Genomic DNA, 16,582 nt, shown 5'->3' with positions numbered 1-16,582 from the left:
AAAAGAGAAAATCTGATCGAAGACCTAATAGAAGTTCTTTAAAGAGCTCATACTTTATTTTCCTAATTGTTTTTGTGACATTTCTTATCTGAATTGAGGCTCTGATTCCAGGGCCTCTCTATATTTAATGTTATTAGAGTGCTCGTTACCTTTCTGGTATTCTCTGAATGAGGATGCTCACTGTGGAAAGGAATCAAGTTTTCTAAAATATAGAGCAACTTAGCAGCAGACTCAGCCAGATTTAGGACCACACAGTTAGTCTGGATAGTGGAAAAGAGAGAGAATATACTGCTCAATCCACTTTATTGGTCAGGCTCCAGATATTCTATTATATACATAAAATATGCTATCGTCTCTTGTGTGGTTCTCTAGTGCTTTCTTCCATACTACTGCTGTCGCCTTCTTTACTATATCACTTACCACCACTTACTTTATCTATACTTTATTCAGAGGTTATATACTCAAATGTTTACAGGGACATAATAGTCTAGCATAAGAAAATTTTAGATAAGCGTCCTCCAAATACAGGCATTTAAATTGAGAGGTTAACACCACGGAAAACAGTATAGAGATTCCTCAAAAAACTAAAAGTAGAACTACAATTTGATCCAGCAATCCCAGTACTGGGTATCTACCAAAGGAAAAGAAGTCATTACATGAAAAAGACACATGCACACACGTTTGGAGCAGCACAATTTGCAATTGCAAAGATACTGAACCAACATTAGTGCCCATCCAACCAGTGGCTGGATAAAGAAAATGTGGTACATATACACCATGGAATACTACTCAGCCATAAAAAGGAATAAAATTATGTCTTTTCCAGCAACTTGGATGGAGCTGGAGGCCATTATATTAAGTGAAGAAACTCAGGAATGGAAAACCAAATATTGTTTTCTTATCACTTATAAGTGGGAGCTAAGCTATGAGGACGCAAAGACATAAAAGCGATGTAATAGACTGTGGGTTCTTGGCGGGGGAAAGCTGGAAAGGGGTAGAGGATAAAAGACTACATATTGAGAACAGTGTACTCCGTTTGGGTGATGAGTGCACTAAAATCTTAGAAATCACCATTGAAGAACTTACCCATATAACCAAAAACCACCTGTACCCCCAAAACTATGGAAATTCAAAAAAAATAGAAAAAATAATAAACAGAAGGGTTAAAAACCTTATTTTTCTACTATTAAAACCATAAGTGTTAAATTATTAAAATGTATACTTATTGCATTATATTTTAATAAATATGCTATACATGTCTAAATTATGGGTACAATTTTCCCATAATTTTAAAAAAATCTATTGCCATGACTGAAATAAAGCACAAGTCTTAGAAAGCCTGGTTCATTCTGTTACTGTGTTTCACTAGACTTTACTGAGACAAATGATATGAAACATACTGATGCATGAGTACAATGAGAGGAATTAAATTTGTAACTTGATGTGACAATACATTTTTACTATTTTCACAAGTAAGAGAATCTGTGCAAAGTGGGAATTTTGCCATCAACAAAAATATTATCTTTAATACTGAGTTTGTCAGTCAGAATCATATGACTGTACAGAAATGAAAACAATGATTTACCAACTATGTAGTCTCAATCTGAATCATTTATTCTTCCCGGAAGATAACATATACAAGCCAATAAGAAACACGTCCTCCTCCTTTACCCTAAATGTTACCCCATGAACTACTCTCTTTGACAAGTTTAATCACTACAGACATAAGATTAATAATGAACATTGGAGATTGTCCTGTTAGCCGTGTAATAACCACTTCCTAATAAAATCTGCAATGTTTAAATCCATTTATTTTTGCTGAGAATATTGTTTCTACCACACAAATAGGAATTATTCAGAAGTTATCATTAAAGCGCACACTCAGGTCCAAAAGTTTGTAACAGAAAGTGACATATCCTCTGTCTATTTTACCTGTTGTCATAAAGATATAAATAGCTCTTTAAGGAGGGTATAGTGATAGGATATCGTATCTGACACAATCTCTACTAACAACATGTTTCACTCACAACTTACCACAAGACGCCATTTCATCTGTCTGGTCACCACAGTCGTCTTCCCTGTCACACAGCCATGCTCTGGGAATGCAACGCCCATTTCCGCAAGAAAACTGGTCTACCTGGCATGTTCTGGCTGTGATGATCAATTAATATACAAAAAATCAATTTAGAGGCCTTTTGAACATCAAGGATATAATTAAGCATGCAACATCCTTTCATACATAAGATAGTATATTTCTCTATTAAAATATTTTAAATGTCCATTTTTATTTAAGACTTCTGAATACCAGCTTGCTTGTCTTCTCTAAAGTTCACATGCTTTGTCCTTCAATTATCCATGACTGCTAAATGACAAGATAGTAATCCTCACACAATTCCATAAATGAAGCTATGAATTCATTATTTAAAAATTTTGCCTAGCATGTGCTTATGAATATAAGGTTGAATTAAGTTTCATCCAACTCTTAATTAACAAAAAAAGAATTTTGGATAGCATTTGCTAATAAACCAAGAAAATTTTTTTGCAGTATTGTAGACGGCATTATTTGGAGACGATCTCAGTATATCTAGTTTCTAATCATGGGGTCAGAATTGTCCTATTCCTCTAACATTTTTAATGCATTTATTTCTTGATCTCTAAATGATCTACTGTATGAAGTGAGAGCGCAAAAAAATAATTTCTAAAACGTATATTTAGCCTTAAGATGTTTTCTTTTTAACTCATTTTTCAGTACAATTATTGTTAAAAGTATGACTTTTTAATCAAGGTATATTAATGAACTTTGCTTTGGGCTCTCTTAAGGGTTTCAATGAACACAAACATGGAATCTTGCTTTCTATGTTAGCCGGAGGCAGTGGTTTAAAGTTATTCAGAAAAGGGGTTATGTTCAACACGAAATTTGATAAACCTTTTCTAGTATAATCAGGGCAACTTTTAAAAGCATGAAAGCTTAAGTAGCTTCCCTGCCTCTTCCCCCAGGCCTTTGGTAGTGACATGCTTAGTTGTTTTTATCATCTGATTTTCATTTTTGTTTCTTTTGTCCCTCTGAACTACAAATATGTCTTTATGAGCCTCAATATCCCATCTACCCTTTCCTTTCATTGGACTAGAGAAAAAAAATGAGATATATTGGGAAAGGGATACTCGGTCCTATGAAAATTTTGGATAGGTGAGGCTTGAACAGATAATTAATAATTGGGGTCTGAGTGTCAGTGGCTACAATAAGGGAATCTTGATGAGTTTATAGACTTCCTTTTTCCTAGGTTTGAGAACCGTTGCTTGTCTATTCAAAACACTTTGTGAACTTGGGTACTGATGGTTGGTATAAGAGAGAGTGGCGCAAAGCCAACTCAATCAACCACACTAAAATGAGTTCCATGAATTAGGGCTTCAGAAATCATTGAAAATAATTTTTTATAAGATAGATACATTGTTCTGTCCTTTTAAGAAAAGTGCACTTGCAGTCTTAAGATGTATATTCATTATTAGTGAATATTTTAAAGATTATCCTAGAAAAACAAGTGAAAAATTTACTGGCTTGGTTTGATACATTAGATTGTTCCTAGTCTTACTGTCTAAAATTAGAAATATCAGGAAAATTATTATAGTATGTATTTTGCTTTGCTTATATGATAAGGTTCCTAAATCTAAAATATTTTATGCACTATCTGATTTTTTCATTTTACAAATTCATCATTTATTTTACATTAATAGATTTTAAATATTCCAGCAAACATATATGCTTCTATAGTTTTTAATGTTAAAATTACAAGTAAAATTAAATAATTCTATATTGTCTCATTTAATTCTACAGATTTTCTGGTAAATTATTCTGTCATCTATACTAAAATGAATAAAGTTCTTAGATAATTGTTATAACATTATGTCTGCTGAGAAAAAAATAACTATACATGTATTTGTATTAACCTAGAGAAGGAGGTAGAAAGATATACACAAAGTCTAATGTCATTAGTTTACTTGATAGGAAGGGGTAAAAACAGAAGTGTTAGAGAGATTAATAATTTTTCCCTTACATATCTCTGTTTCACTGGTTACAATAAATACCTTTTTATCTTTTGAGTTTTAAGAAAAATTTAATAAGAGAATTTTTTTTCAATTCTTGTTTACTTCCTTTCACCCTACCTTGCTTCCTTCCTCGTTTTCCCTTGTTGTTTCTCTTTTTTTCTTTTCCACACCTTTCTTCCTCCTTCATTCTTTATTTCATTCCTTCAGTCTTTTCTGTTTTCTTGCTTTATATAAATAAGCATTATCACATATTTCTATCTTAAATGCTAATTGGCCCGTAATAAGAATATATTAAATTTATCAAAACCAGTGTTCTTTTATTTGACATTCTTATGTCACTGTATTCTGGCCTAATAATTCAGGTTTAATTCTAGCAAAGTTTTATCAGATTGTTTTCTTTCATTAGGAAAGCTATGATGATTAGAGAGGAAAACGAGAAAGAATTTCTATGAACCTGTCTCATATTGTGTATGACCCATCTCACATTGTGATGCTGTGGGAATTTTTGTTAGCTCATTAACTCTGAAGCTGGAGGAACTGTTATGACCTATTATTCCAAAGAGTATTCACTGGATTATTATTGAGGGAAAGTATGCCCTGAAGATATATGAATTCACCGTCTGTTCTAATCATGGAGAAAATTATTCACTTAGTCTACTAGGCAATTTTAACTGATTTCAGATGAGAAAGATGCTTCATTCCACAAACCCTCAAGGACTGTTTATGTGATATAATCAAGTTGACTAAATTATCACTTTCTAATCAATGAATTTTTCTGAAAACAAACCCCAACATTTACTTTTTCATCTCTTGTCTCCATCAGACCTAAGTTAGTTTGGAGGCAAGATTAGCAGAGCAGCCCCATAGGACTCTAATTTTGTAGCACATGCTGCTCTAAGGAGGAAGAAATTTACACCTCCTTCAAGAGAATTGTTTGTCTAGCTGCTGAATCAGAGATTCAGTCTAATCATGCTTCTCCTGTAGCCACGTAACAGTGAGAACTCTCACAAGGCACACAAACTATACAGTCAAGAGGAGACTAGAGCATAGCACTATTCTTAAACTTCACTTTTGCTGTATTGTAATCAAAGCATTCTACTTAGCTGTATTTAATGTCATATCAAAATGCACTCATTCTTTTGTAAAGAGAAGTCTAATTTTTAAATACATTAGGGTGTTTTTGCAATCAATTATATTTATCTAGTATGAATTTAGTTATAATTGGTAGAGGATGTGAGAAGAGCAAATATTATGTAATCTAACCAGAGCACTATGGTGGGGTGAAATGTTGATATGAAATTGTCTAGGCTTGAATATAAGGAATGATCACGTTTCCATGAGGAACAATAATTTCAAATCTAACTACTTTTCATCTTCGGTCTCTGGGTCTCCCTCATGAGTAGACAACAATATTCTGGATGTTGACGGAGAACGGCTCCCAAGACCCTGACTGTGTCCACTTACTCCAGCCCCCTGTGTATGTGCTATTTCCTCTTCTAGGCAAATTCTCCAACCCTTTCTCTTATTATTCACTTCACCCCACCCTGGATAATCTATTCTGGTCAATTGTTTTTTTTTTTTTCTAGTGAAACATTTCTACCATCTAGCAAGGTAAAGGAAAAAATATCGTTAGCATCAGTTTACTGTTACATAGCTATATCAAATCTTATTTATTTTTACATTTGTTACAGATTTTTATTTTTGTTTTATCTAAGAAAAAATATATGTACTTATATTTGAAATTTCCTACATAATCTTTCTCAATCACATTTCCCTCCCTCTCTTTCCAGAGGTAACTAATCTTCTTAATTTGTTTTTGTTTTTTTATATCTGGGCATATTATAATACTATTCCTATTTATGAATTCATAAACACTATATAAAATTATTTTATATTTTATACTTCACATAAATGATATTGTTTATTTTCTTCAATTTAGTGTTTTATTTTTTTTTTCCTTGGATGAGGGTATCTCATCTAATTTAACTTTATTTTTAAATTCATTTTTGTTGATATTTGAGTTCTTGTTCAGATATTTTAATTATGAACAACATTCCATGAATAGAACACAATATACCTATCCATTCTTCTGTTAATGGACATTTTAATTGTTTCAGTTTTTCACTATTACAGCACAAGACAATGAAAAATTTTATTCATGTCTCTCTCTTCATGCACAGGTATTAGATTATAAACATAGAAATATAATTACAAAATTGAAGGTATGCACATCTTCACATTTATTGAATTTGGCCAAATCACTTTCCAAGATAGAAAATCAATTCACACACCCAGCAGGAGCGTATGACAATTTCTTTTTTCCACAGTATTGCCAATGCCATGTTTTACCAGATTATTTTATTTCTTCTAATTGAATGGCTGCAACTGTCACTGAGGAATTTTTCTTAAGCTTTTTATAAGGTTTAACTTAGACAGTGCTTCCTTCAAGAAGTACTCCCAGATAGCTAAAGACTGTATTCCATACCCTTCCTATGTGCTTCCATGTGGATCAATTTAACACTTTGAATACTGCATTAGAATGGCCTGTTTACACTTCTTTCTCCTAGTCTTCACTCTTAGTTTCTTGGGGAAAGACATTGTGTATTTTCTTTCATTCTATCACCCGTGCCTTGGTAGATATTTAATGAAGTAAATAAATTCATGAAGTAGAAATTTAAAGAAATAGGAAATTGGCTTATTGTGGACTCTGTCCAAACGGAGGAGGAGGAGGAGGAGGAGGAGGAGGAGGAGGAGGCGGCGGCGGCGAAGGAGGAGGCGGAGGCAGAAGAAAAGAAGAAGGAGAAGAAGGAGAAGGAGAAGGAGAAGGAGAAGAAGAAGAAGAAAAGAGTAGTAGTACTCGTTTAGAAAGATGTCTCATAAATTATACAAGGGTTTTCTTTTAAAGTAATCACAATGCAAATGGCTACAGGATGGTAGCCATTTTCAATATTCAATAACAAAGTAATTCCCCACTGGGAAGTCTTTTTATCTAGCATATATGTCCATGCATTCACCTCTATCTAGCAATGGAATGAAATTCAGAAAGAAGTATGGTCTATATAAATGTACCCTTTTTTTCCAGTATGGTAAGCTATGTGACCTATTTATATATTTTGATGAAGTGAAATGGAAGTACATTGTAGCATGACTATGTACTTCATTGCTTACAAAGCAAAAGACATATTTATTTTTATCTTTGTTCTTTTTATTAAAGTTCTTAAGGTGTCCAGTGACTATAACAGCTGTCATAAGTATACTGACAAAAAGATCTAGTAGTGAGTGGTAGACTTCATCTGGCAGCACTTAAAGTGGCATTTAAGTAAGCTATGTTCTATTTCCTGGTAGACCACAGGACTTGAGTAATTTAGGTATCTTATTATTAGGTTGGTGCAAAAGTAATTGTGGCTTTGCCACTAAAAATAATGGCAAAAGCAGAAATTATTTTTACACCAACTAATAATTAAAATTGTTTTATTTGCTCTTATACATAAACATTTTTACTTTTACTACTATAAATAGCTAGCCAATCACAAATGCTTTTTTAAAAACCATGTAGAAACAAGCAGATTTAAAAAATCTAACAGAAATGAAGAAAACATAGTATCATAAATTGAGCCAGCAATGCCTTCAATTTTAAAGTGAAAGCGATGTTTGTTTAGGATATTATAAAGCATAGCCTCTGAATTGAATCTTAATCTCAAAAGAATAATAATTGGGCCAGACATGGTGGCTCACACCTGTAATCCCAAAGCTTTGAGAGGCCTCAGTGAGCAGATCACTTGCAGCCAGGAGTTTGAGACCAGCCTGGCCAACATGGTGAAACCCTGTTCTCTTCTAAAAATATGAAAAAGCCAGGCATAGTGGTATGCACCTCTAGTCCCAGCTACTCTAGTAGCTGAGGCATGAGAATTGCTTGCACCTGGGAGGCAGAAGTTGCAGTGAGCTGAGTTCATGCCACTGTACTCTAGCTTGGGAGACAGAGCAAGACTATGTCTAAAAAAAAAAAAAAATAGAAAGAAGAAGAATTGCACTCATTTAGAAAGATGTCTTATTAAAAATTATAGTCATATGGCAAGAGTAGCTTAAGTTAAACTGGCCATACCTAAAATTCTAGCTAATATGCAGGATAATAATATTTGGGATAAAGAGAAATGACCTTGGAGACAAAACTCTTGGATTGCATTTCCCCTGATCTGTTACCAGTGATGTAAGTTTCGGCAAGTTCCCTCTCCCATGCCCATCTATAAGATGGACAGCCTGGAGGGTAGGGACTTAGGACTTGATGGCCTCTAGAGGTCCTTTTATCTTAGAAAGCCTTTTGTAAAACAAAAGATTTGTTGTGAGACAAAAAGATCTTGCAAAAAATTCATTTACTCTAAAATGTCAGATGAGGTTTTTAATCAGGGGCCAAGATAATAACTGGCCCATGGATCATCAGCAAATTTATCACTATGTAAAAAGCTGAATAGAAGACACAGACTAGGATTATGGAACAGTGACTGTTTTGCTCCTGTCAGTGTTGTTTCGTGCATAGGGAAAATCTGGAACCAATTTCTAGTTAATTCATACTCTTACCATGCTGGGGAAAAAAAAAAAAAAGTGCACAAGGAAATCAAAAGTGCAGAGAGGCATGTCTTTCCAAGAAAAAAACTGGTAGTGACCAAGAGTGGAAACCAGTCTTCTCAACCCCTGGGTCTTTACTCTAGAGGCTGCCCTGTATTTTTCACTGGTAAATTATAATACTTGTTATTGAGTAAGGCTTATGTTGGCAAAAACAGAAAGAGTTGATGGGTGGTTGATATGTTATGATGTTGCTATACGTAATGGTTTACAAAATCAATTTTTATGAATCATATCAATATGAGCCATCAAATACACTATTTTTTTCTTTATCATTTAAAAAGAAACACTAGGCTGCTGCTAGTCAGTATCATTTTTCAACATTTATCTGATTAATAATGACCTTTCTGGTACCCCGTTGTAAACTATACCACAAACTGTATATTTCCATTCAATGAGAATCTGGCTAGGGATTCAAAGATTTATTACAATAGAATAGATTATATGGAAATATAAATAGGCTAGTGGTGTTGAGATTTCATGGGGGAAAAAATTTACCTCACATAAATAATGTGCATGAATAGAAAACTATTCACAGAGGTATTCTATAGTAGACTAAATAAAATGTATAAATTATTTTCTCAAGATAAAAAAAAAAAAAAAAGTCCTCCTTGTGAGATGGCCTATATCACAGCATGCTAGCAAACATCAACCTCCACTGCCAAGTAGGATTTAGTAGGGACACGTCTTGTACAAGTAGTGTGTCGACAGTCAACCCATATGGATAGATGAAGTGCCAAATTAGTTTGGAAAGCAGAATAATGTCCAAAGATTAAGTAAAAGATAATTTGTATTCTAGTCTTTGTGGCATCAAACTCTGAATTCATTTACTATTGTAATAATCAGATCATCAGCACTAGGAAAGTTCAGCTCAGTTCAAAGCATTGACTTGCATTTTTATGAAGACTAACTTTGGAGATTTATGTGTATATCCAAGCAAAGCTTTACCTGCACAAGTTTGATAGGATTCATCTTCATTGCTCCCACAGTCATTAGCTCCATCACAAAGCCATCTCTTGGGGATGCAGCGATTATTCTGGCATTTAAACTGATCATCAGGACAGCTATGATTGACTAGGAGGGAGAAGGAAGCAAGTTTAATCATTTAAAATTGAATAAAGTTGTGAATGTTTTGAATGAGTTACAGAAAAGTTACAGTAATAATAATATTACAGTACAATAAATGCCATAGATTCTGTCATTCATTGCCTTATATTTAATAGCAAATACTAATATCCACTTTGTTAAAATGTAATGCTTTTACAGAAAACATCAAGTAATTAAATCATAAATAAAAGGAAATGTATTGTTTTTTATGTCTCCATTAAAACCAACTGTATGGCTGGATGTGGTGGCTCATGCCTGTAATCCCAGCATTTTGGGAAGTCAAAGTGGGTGGATCACCTGAGGTCAGGAGTTCAAGACCAGTCTGGCCAACATGTTGAAACCCCGTCTCTACTAAAAATACAAAAAATTTAGCCAGGCATAGTGGCGCTTGCCTGTAATCCCAACTACTCAGGAGCCTGAGGCAGGAGAATCACTTGAACCTGGGAGGCGGAGGTTGCAGTGAGCAGAGATTGTGCCATCATACTCCAGTCTGGGCAGCAAGAGTGAAACTCTATCTTAAAAAAATAAAAATAAAACCAACTGTATCACTAAGTTTGTTTTCTCATTCCTTATACCAACTGGAGACGCCACTTAAAATTTTTTATCAAGAACATTTAAAATTAACCTCAAATTTTAATGTTAAACATAACAAGTATGTATTGAAAATAATTTAGTCATATATATTAAACATATTTTTAAACCACATAACCATTCAAATATTTCTTAACATACTAAATAAGCCTACATTTATTACTCTCTGTCCAGTGTTTCTTGGGAATGGAAGGAAAAACACAGAAAAGAAAAATGCATCACTTGTGACCTAGAGTTGATGTTAACTATGAGATTCTGTATTATTTTAAAAACAAAACCAAAAAAAATTATCGTGACTTTTCTTCCCTAGTACAAACAAATAAACATGCAACCACAGAAAATACGTAGGAGGTGACCAGTCCTCATCTGGGAAGCAGTGCACAGCTAAGGATTAAATGTCCAATATCTAAGCACAACAGGAGGCCCATCTTAATGTTAACCTTCCATGATTATTTTTCCTCCATTCCAGAGGCTAACCTCCTAACTGAATTGGCATGCTCTTCAATATGTGTTTCACAATTTCAACACTGTTTTTAGGGTTATTTTCTTTATGCCCAGTAGTTACACTTCTGTATGATAAAAACAAATGTTTATATTCGTTTTACTGAGAATTTGAAAAAATGTTATTTTACCATGGTATCATGTTTGTTGCATAGCGAATGTATGCATTTCCAGTTAGTTTCTATAAAACATTTTTTTAAAGTAACTTTGTTGATAAGTGGTTTTATCACTTTTTAAAAAGTTTTTATTGATGTATAGTAAAAAAAAAAAAAAACAGGGATAAAAGCTTTATATTCTCTGGTATTTGAGCATGATTTACATTTTCTACTCACTTCAGGGACTTTAGCAAGAATAACTGCTGAGAAAAATAAAAGTCATCTGATGTAGTAGAGAGTCAACAATTTAAAGTACCAAGATTCATATGCATTCAGTGAGGCTTAATCAAGGACTTTTGCAATTTTCACCAATAAAGTAATAAACGGGAATTCAAACACCTTTTGGTTTGGAGTTGAAACACTGAAGGAATAGAAAGAATAACAAAATTCAAGGCTGCAGATTATGGGTGTTTAAGATTTGAAATAATTCTCTGAAATTACCTATGTAGTGTTAGAATATTAACCATGAGATCTCAGAAATAAAATGTTGCTCAGCATCACTGCAATGCTTAGGAAAAATGACATAGTGCTGGAAGGTGGTCAGAGGTGTGTAACTGCTTATTGCCTCACTTATCTAATTACCCACTCATCCATGTGCCAGGCCCTGTGCTAGACGCAGAGACTACATAACACTACAACATAAGGTGTCTTCTCAAGAACATATTAATCTATGAGATGTTCCGAATAAGTAAGCAAATAATTGCAATTTGGTTTGGCAACTACTATAATAAAGAATTGTACAGGAGATGAATGTTTAACTCCAAACAACTGTACTGAGAAGATTTTTTGATAGTCAAAAAAGATTTTCCTAAGAAGGTAATGGTAGGCTATGTTGAATTCCTTAGACAGAAAACAGTCAGTGCAGTGTTGCAGAGGAGAAAAACAGGACATGTTTTGGAGATTTATAGTTCAAGTTGATAAAAATAAAAAGGCAAGTGGATCCATAATAGACTAAAGACTAAAAATGTAAATACAAGACAGAGCGGGAAGTATTGTATATGAGAGTCAATGGATTATAAAATTTGTTTTTTTGGTTATGTAGTTATTGAAATTATAAGAATAGATATTATTCTATAAATATTGTTCTGAAAATAGTGTGGAAAGTGGGCTAAAGTTAAGGGAGGATTAGTGGCAGGCATAATAGAAAGCCATTTTCTGAGTTAATCTAAGGTGAAAGCCTATTAGCCAATAGAAATTGAGAGGAGGTAAACATAAAATAATTAATTATTTAGGAAGTAGAAGAAATAGGATTTATTTATACAATTGAGTGTGGACTATAGGTAAAAGAGAGTTCTCAAGGAAGAAAAACAACAACAACAACAACAACAACAAAACATGGCTTGGGTGATGGAATGAAGAGTGATGACAATAAGATAAAATGACTGACTAGAACTTTTAACACTCTAATTAACAGTACAAATGCAATGCTCCCTCTACCCATAGAAGAGGTCAGTTTTCTTGTTAATTTACTAGAAAATACAAGTCACACTGATGAAAACGTGGACCGAAGGAACCAATACATGATTATTGTGATGCAGTATTTGCACTCTGCTCAGGCGTTTCAAGTTGACTACAGAGGAAGCTCATATATAGGGCGCATTCATCACCGCCACAAATAGGCTGGCACAAAGGTAATGCATTATCACAAGAGACTCTTCACACTCAGTTACAAATCAAACTCCTTGTTCTACTCTTTCCTCCCTTTTTACTACTGCACTTGATTGATTAGTCTTAAAAGTAATAATAAGTAAATAACAGTTCTGATTATGAGTCAAGAAATGAGGCAATTAATCACTAAATAATATTCATTTATGTAAATTAGTAGGGCAAAAATACCCTTTACCCTCAGACGAAATGTTCCTCTCACTCCAAAACTCTTGACAAATTTTATCAATTTAGTATTTGATATTTTTGGGGGGGATTCAAACTTTGCAAGACAGATATTAATGGGGCTGAAAATAGGAAGTACATAATGTGGAAGTCAGGGCCTGATTTTAGAAAACACAGTCTTTATGCATTTATTATAATTTATGTATTATGTATTAGTATACAATTTGAAAATATTTTTTAAAGTTCATATTCTTGAGATTTTTGTCCTAAAGCATTAATGTTTGAATAACACAGATGCCCAGACTAATTTTTCCCATTCTTAAAAAAGATCTTTAAAACTTTATTTGTATATTCTTAGTTTAAAAAAAAAAAGGAAATGAAGGACTGTCAACTGATCTCATTAGTTCAGACCTAAACCTTTTCTTTCATTCATTTATTGAAAGGAAAAAAGTTTTAAAAACAATGTACTTAGGTGAAGTAAAAAGATCAAGGATCACTTTGTTCAACACATGCCTTCTTTTCATATAAAATATTTTATTCTCTCAAAATCACTTAGCTAGTGACTCTAATCAAACGTATTCTCAAAATATTATTTAATGTATTTCCCCAAATGTTTTCCTAACACGTATGTGAGAAATTTTCCTATGCCTACTAGCAACATGGAACTATTCTTATCCCAGCAGATGATAAATAATTAAACATAAGCCAAAGAGGGGAAAATCAAACCTTGATTTCTAAGTGCCCATATGTGTTTTCTACCATGTCCTGAGCCAGTGAAACTATATAGTAACACGTTCCAAACCCATGTCTGTTTCCTTGGATCTTCTTCAAGACTCTGTTGCCAAAGAGCAGTGGAGTGGATCGTGACCTTCTGTACCAGTAATTCTGTCTTGAGGGAGTTTAAATTGATTTTCCACATCTTTAAATTCCAAAATCCAAAGAATTTCCCTATAGCAACCTCTGTCAGTGGCGTGGTGGTGCTCATATCATGGAATATAAAAGGAGAAAATTCTTAGAGCAACTAAAATGATAATATGAAGGATGGAAAAGGATGAGAAAAACTGCTTTGAAACCATGCAAAGAAGGCAATCTATGGTCTACTCTTTATGCAAAAGGATGAATGAAAAATTAAACTAAGGTCAATTTGCATCTAAGATATTTTCGGATTTTCACAAACTGCCTTGATAATTCACACACTCAAAGATTCGAGAAAATACAGTTTTTAGGTGACTTGAAGGAGAACATACAGCAGTTTACTGAGTCCTCATCGCTTCCGTCTAGGCAATCATCGTCGCCATCACATTTCCACCGAGCTTGGATACAGTGTCTGTTTTTGCAGCGAAATTCTCCAGCTTTACATATGCGAGGTAGTGCTTCTCCAGGGTTAACTAGAGTTAAAAACAAAAAACAAAAACAAAAACAAAAAAACAAGATAAATGAACAATGCTAGCTATAGTCAGTCCATGAAAATTTAAATCTTGTCGAGTTTGTTTGTTTTAGATTCCACGTATCAGTGGGATGAGGTATTTGTCCTTCTCTGTCTGGCTTATTTTACTGAATACAATGTCATCCAGGTTCATCCAAGTTGTTGCAATTGACAGAATTTGCTTTTTCTAAAGGCTGAGTAATATTCCATTATATATATATATGATGGTGGGTAAGGGGAGGTGTGTGTGTGTGTGTGCATTTCACAGTTTCTCAGTTGAATACACAGAGAATAAAGTGGTAGTGAAGAGGAAAAGAGGAGATGTAGGTTAAAGAGTGCAAAGTGGCAGATTGGTAGGATGAATAAGTCTACAAAACCAAGGTACAATACGAAGACTATAGTTATAATATTGCATTAAAATATGCACTGGAAATTTGCTGAGAGTAGACTGTAGGTGTTCTTACCACATACACACACTAAAGAGTGACTATGAGAGAGGACGGGCATATTAATTAAGCTATAGTAACCATTTCACTATGTATATTAAAACATTATGTTGTACACCTTAAATATATACAATAAAAATAATGTCCTAAAATTTTATATGCTTTAAATTCAAAAATACGTGATACTTATAAAGTTTACTATAATTGAACAGACACACAAATAAATTTTGCTATACTAACAAAATATTGTCTCATTTAACTTAATGGAAAATATAAAATATTATGGTGACAGCCATTTTTGAGAAAAAGAAAATTTTAAATTTTTCTGACAACAAGTATTCTACTAGATGAATATTGATCACGTAAGTTGGGATATTTGTGCCATGTAAAACTAAAACACTACGGAGAAGTGAAGGGGAAAAATCACTCAGGGCACATATCATGCTGGAAGAATGTAATTCTCTGCAAGCCTGGATGCTGGAACTGCTTGTTTTAACCTGAAACCAGTTTTATTGAATAGCTACTGAAACAACCCGCTGCAGCTCTAAAACTAGTTTTACTCACTTCTGTCACTCACTGGAGTTTGTGAGCTCCCCAAAACTTTAATAGTGCCAATAAGCTTTCTTGCAAAACAATGTGCAACATTTCTGCTTTCTAGAAAACTTCCAACCTTCTCTTTGTTTTTCGGCCATATAGAAGATCATCTAGTCTGTGGGTGTGCCCCAAACTGCAATTATTACTTCCCAAATAAAACAGTTTAAGTAGAGATGTATCTTTGTAAGATGTATTTTATTTGACTTTTAACAACTAAGAACTTGGAAGATTTATTTTAAACAACAACAACGCTGACCAAAGTAACAACAACATTAACAACAATAATACAATACCACTTTATATTTATGCTGAGTGTGCAGTTTCACTTTTCAAAGAGCTTTTATTCATAGTCTTAATTGATTATGATAACCTATAAGGCATATATGGCAAAGAATTTTACTACCTCCACTTTATAAATAAGTACACTAGGAATTAAAATAAAAAGACAATGCAATAGCACACAGCTTTGATGGCTATAATCACCTTGCTGGTCTGCAAGTAGGAGAAAAACTCAGGCTACTTAAGGGTTCTAGAAGTATTATGTTAGTCAAAAGTATCTCTTTATGTTTGGGAATTTATGAAGTGTTTTTCTTCATATGTTCCAGGTACTCTAAACAAATGTTAGGAATTTGGTTAAGTGGGATTTATTCACAAACTGAGTCTTACTCTTCTTCTGTATCTAAGTGAATTAAATAGTCTAGAAAGAGAAGAGAATATGTGGCAATCAATGGTTAAAATAAATGATTTGTGTTTCATGGACTGTGAAAGGATAGAGGCGGGTGTGTCAAGGAGAATCAATGTAAACATTAATGTTACGTGGCCTGCTGTGGCATGAGGGATAAAATCCTTTGTGTCTAATCCAGGAATCGTGTGTCTTCTACCAGAATTCATGAATCTCAGGCTAACATGCTAGCTTGCAATCAGGGTAAAATCTCAGATTCTTCATTATTCTTGACATAATATACACTTTTTTTTTTTAATTCTTAGTTCTGATTTCCAGATTCTCCCAAGGCATAAAGCATCATTAATTATAATAATTCTAGCCCCGCCCAAGCCTTCCAGATGTAATCCGTAGTTATATCACAAAGAAACCACATTATCAATGCAGACTATCGGGTTTGTTTAGGTTCATGATAACAGTCTAGCTAGCAACATCGATTATAAAGAAAATATGTAGTAATCTAGATAACATAGCAGCTTAGAAGTTCAAAATGCATGGTCTTTTCCCTGGCATTAAACAAGGTGACACTAGATGGCAATGTCATTTA

At 33.6% G+C, this 16,582-nt stretch overlaps 1 protein-coding gene across 1 annotated transcript in view; it reads right to left on the bottom strand.

Moving 5' to 3' along the window:
• Window positions 1-16,582, bottom strand: part of LOC105551939 (low-density lipoprotein receptor-related protein 1B-like) — a 411,008-nt gene that overhangs the window by 106,440 nt on the left and 287,986 nt on the right. The window contains exons 14-15 of the mRNA XM_011997389.1: window positions 14,096-14,236; window positions 2,035-2,151 (exon numbers count right to left, since the gene is read on the bottom strand). Coding sequence (XP_011852779.1) covers window positions 2,035-2,151; window positions 14,096-14,236 — 258 coding nt within the window. The remainder of the gene's footprint in view (window positions 1-2,034; window positions 2,152-14,095; window positions 14,237-16,582) is intronic.

This window comes from Mandrillus leucophaeus, unplaced genomic scaffold (assembly GCF_000951045.1).
Source record: "Mandrillus leucophaeus isolate KB7577 unplaced genomic scaffold, Mleu.le_1.0 Scaffold539, whole genome shotgun sequence".
Classification (NCBI taxonomy): domain Eukaryota; kingdom Metazoa; phylum Chordata; class Mammalia; order Primates; family Cercopithecidae; genus Mandrillus; species Mandrillus leucophaeus.
This window is presented reverse-complemented; position numbering and strand designations above follow the sequence as displayed.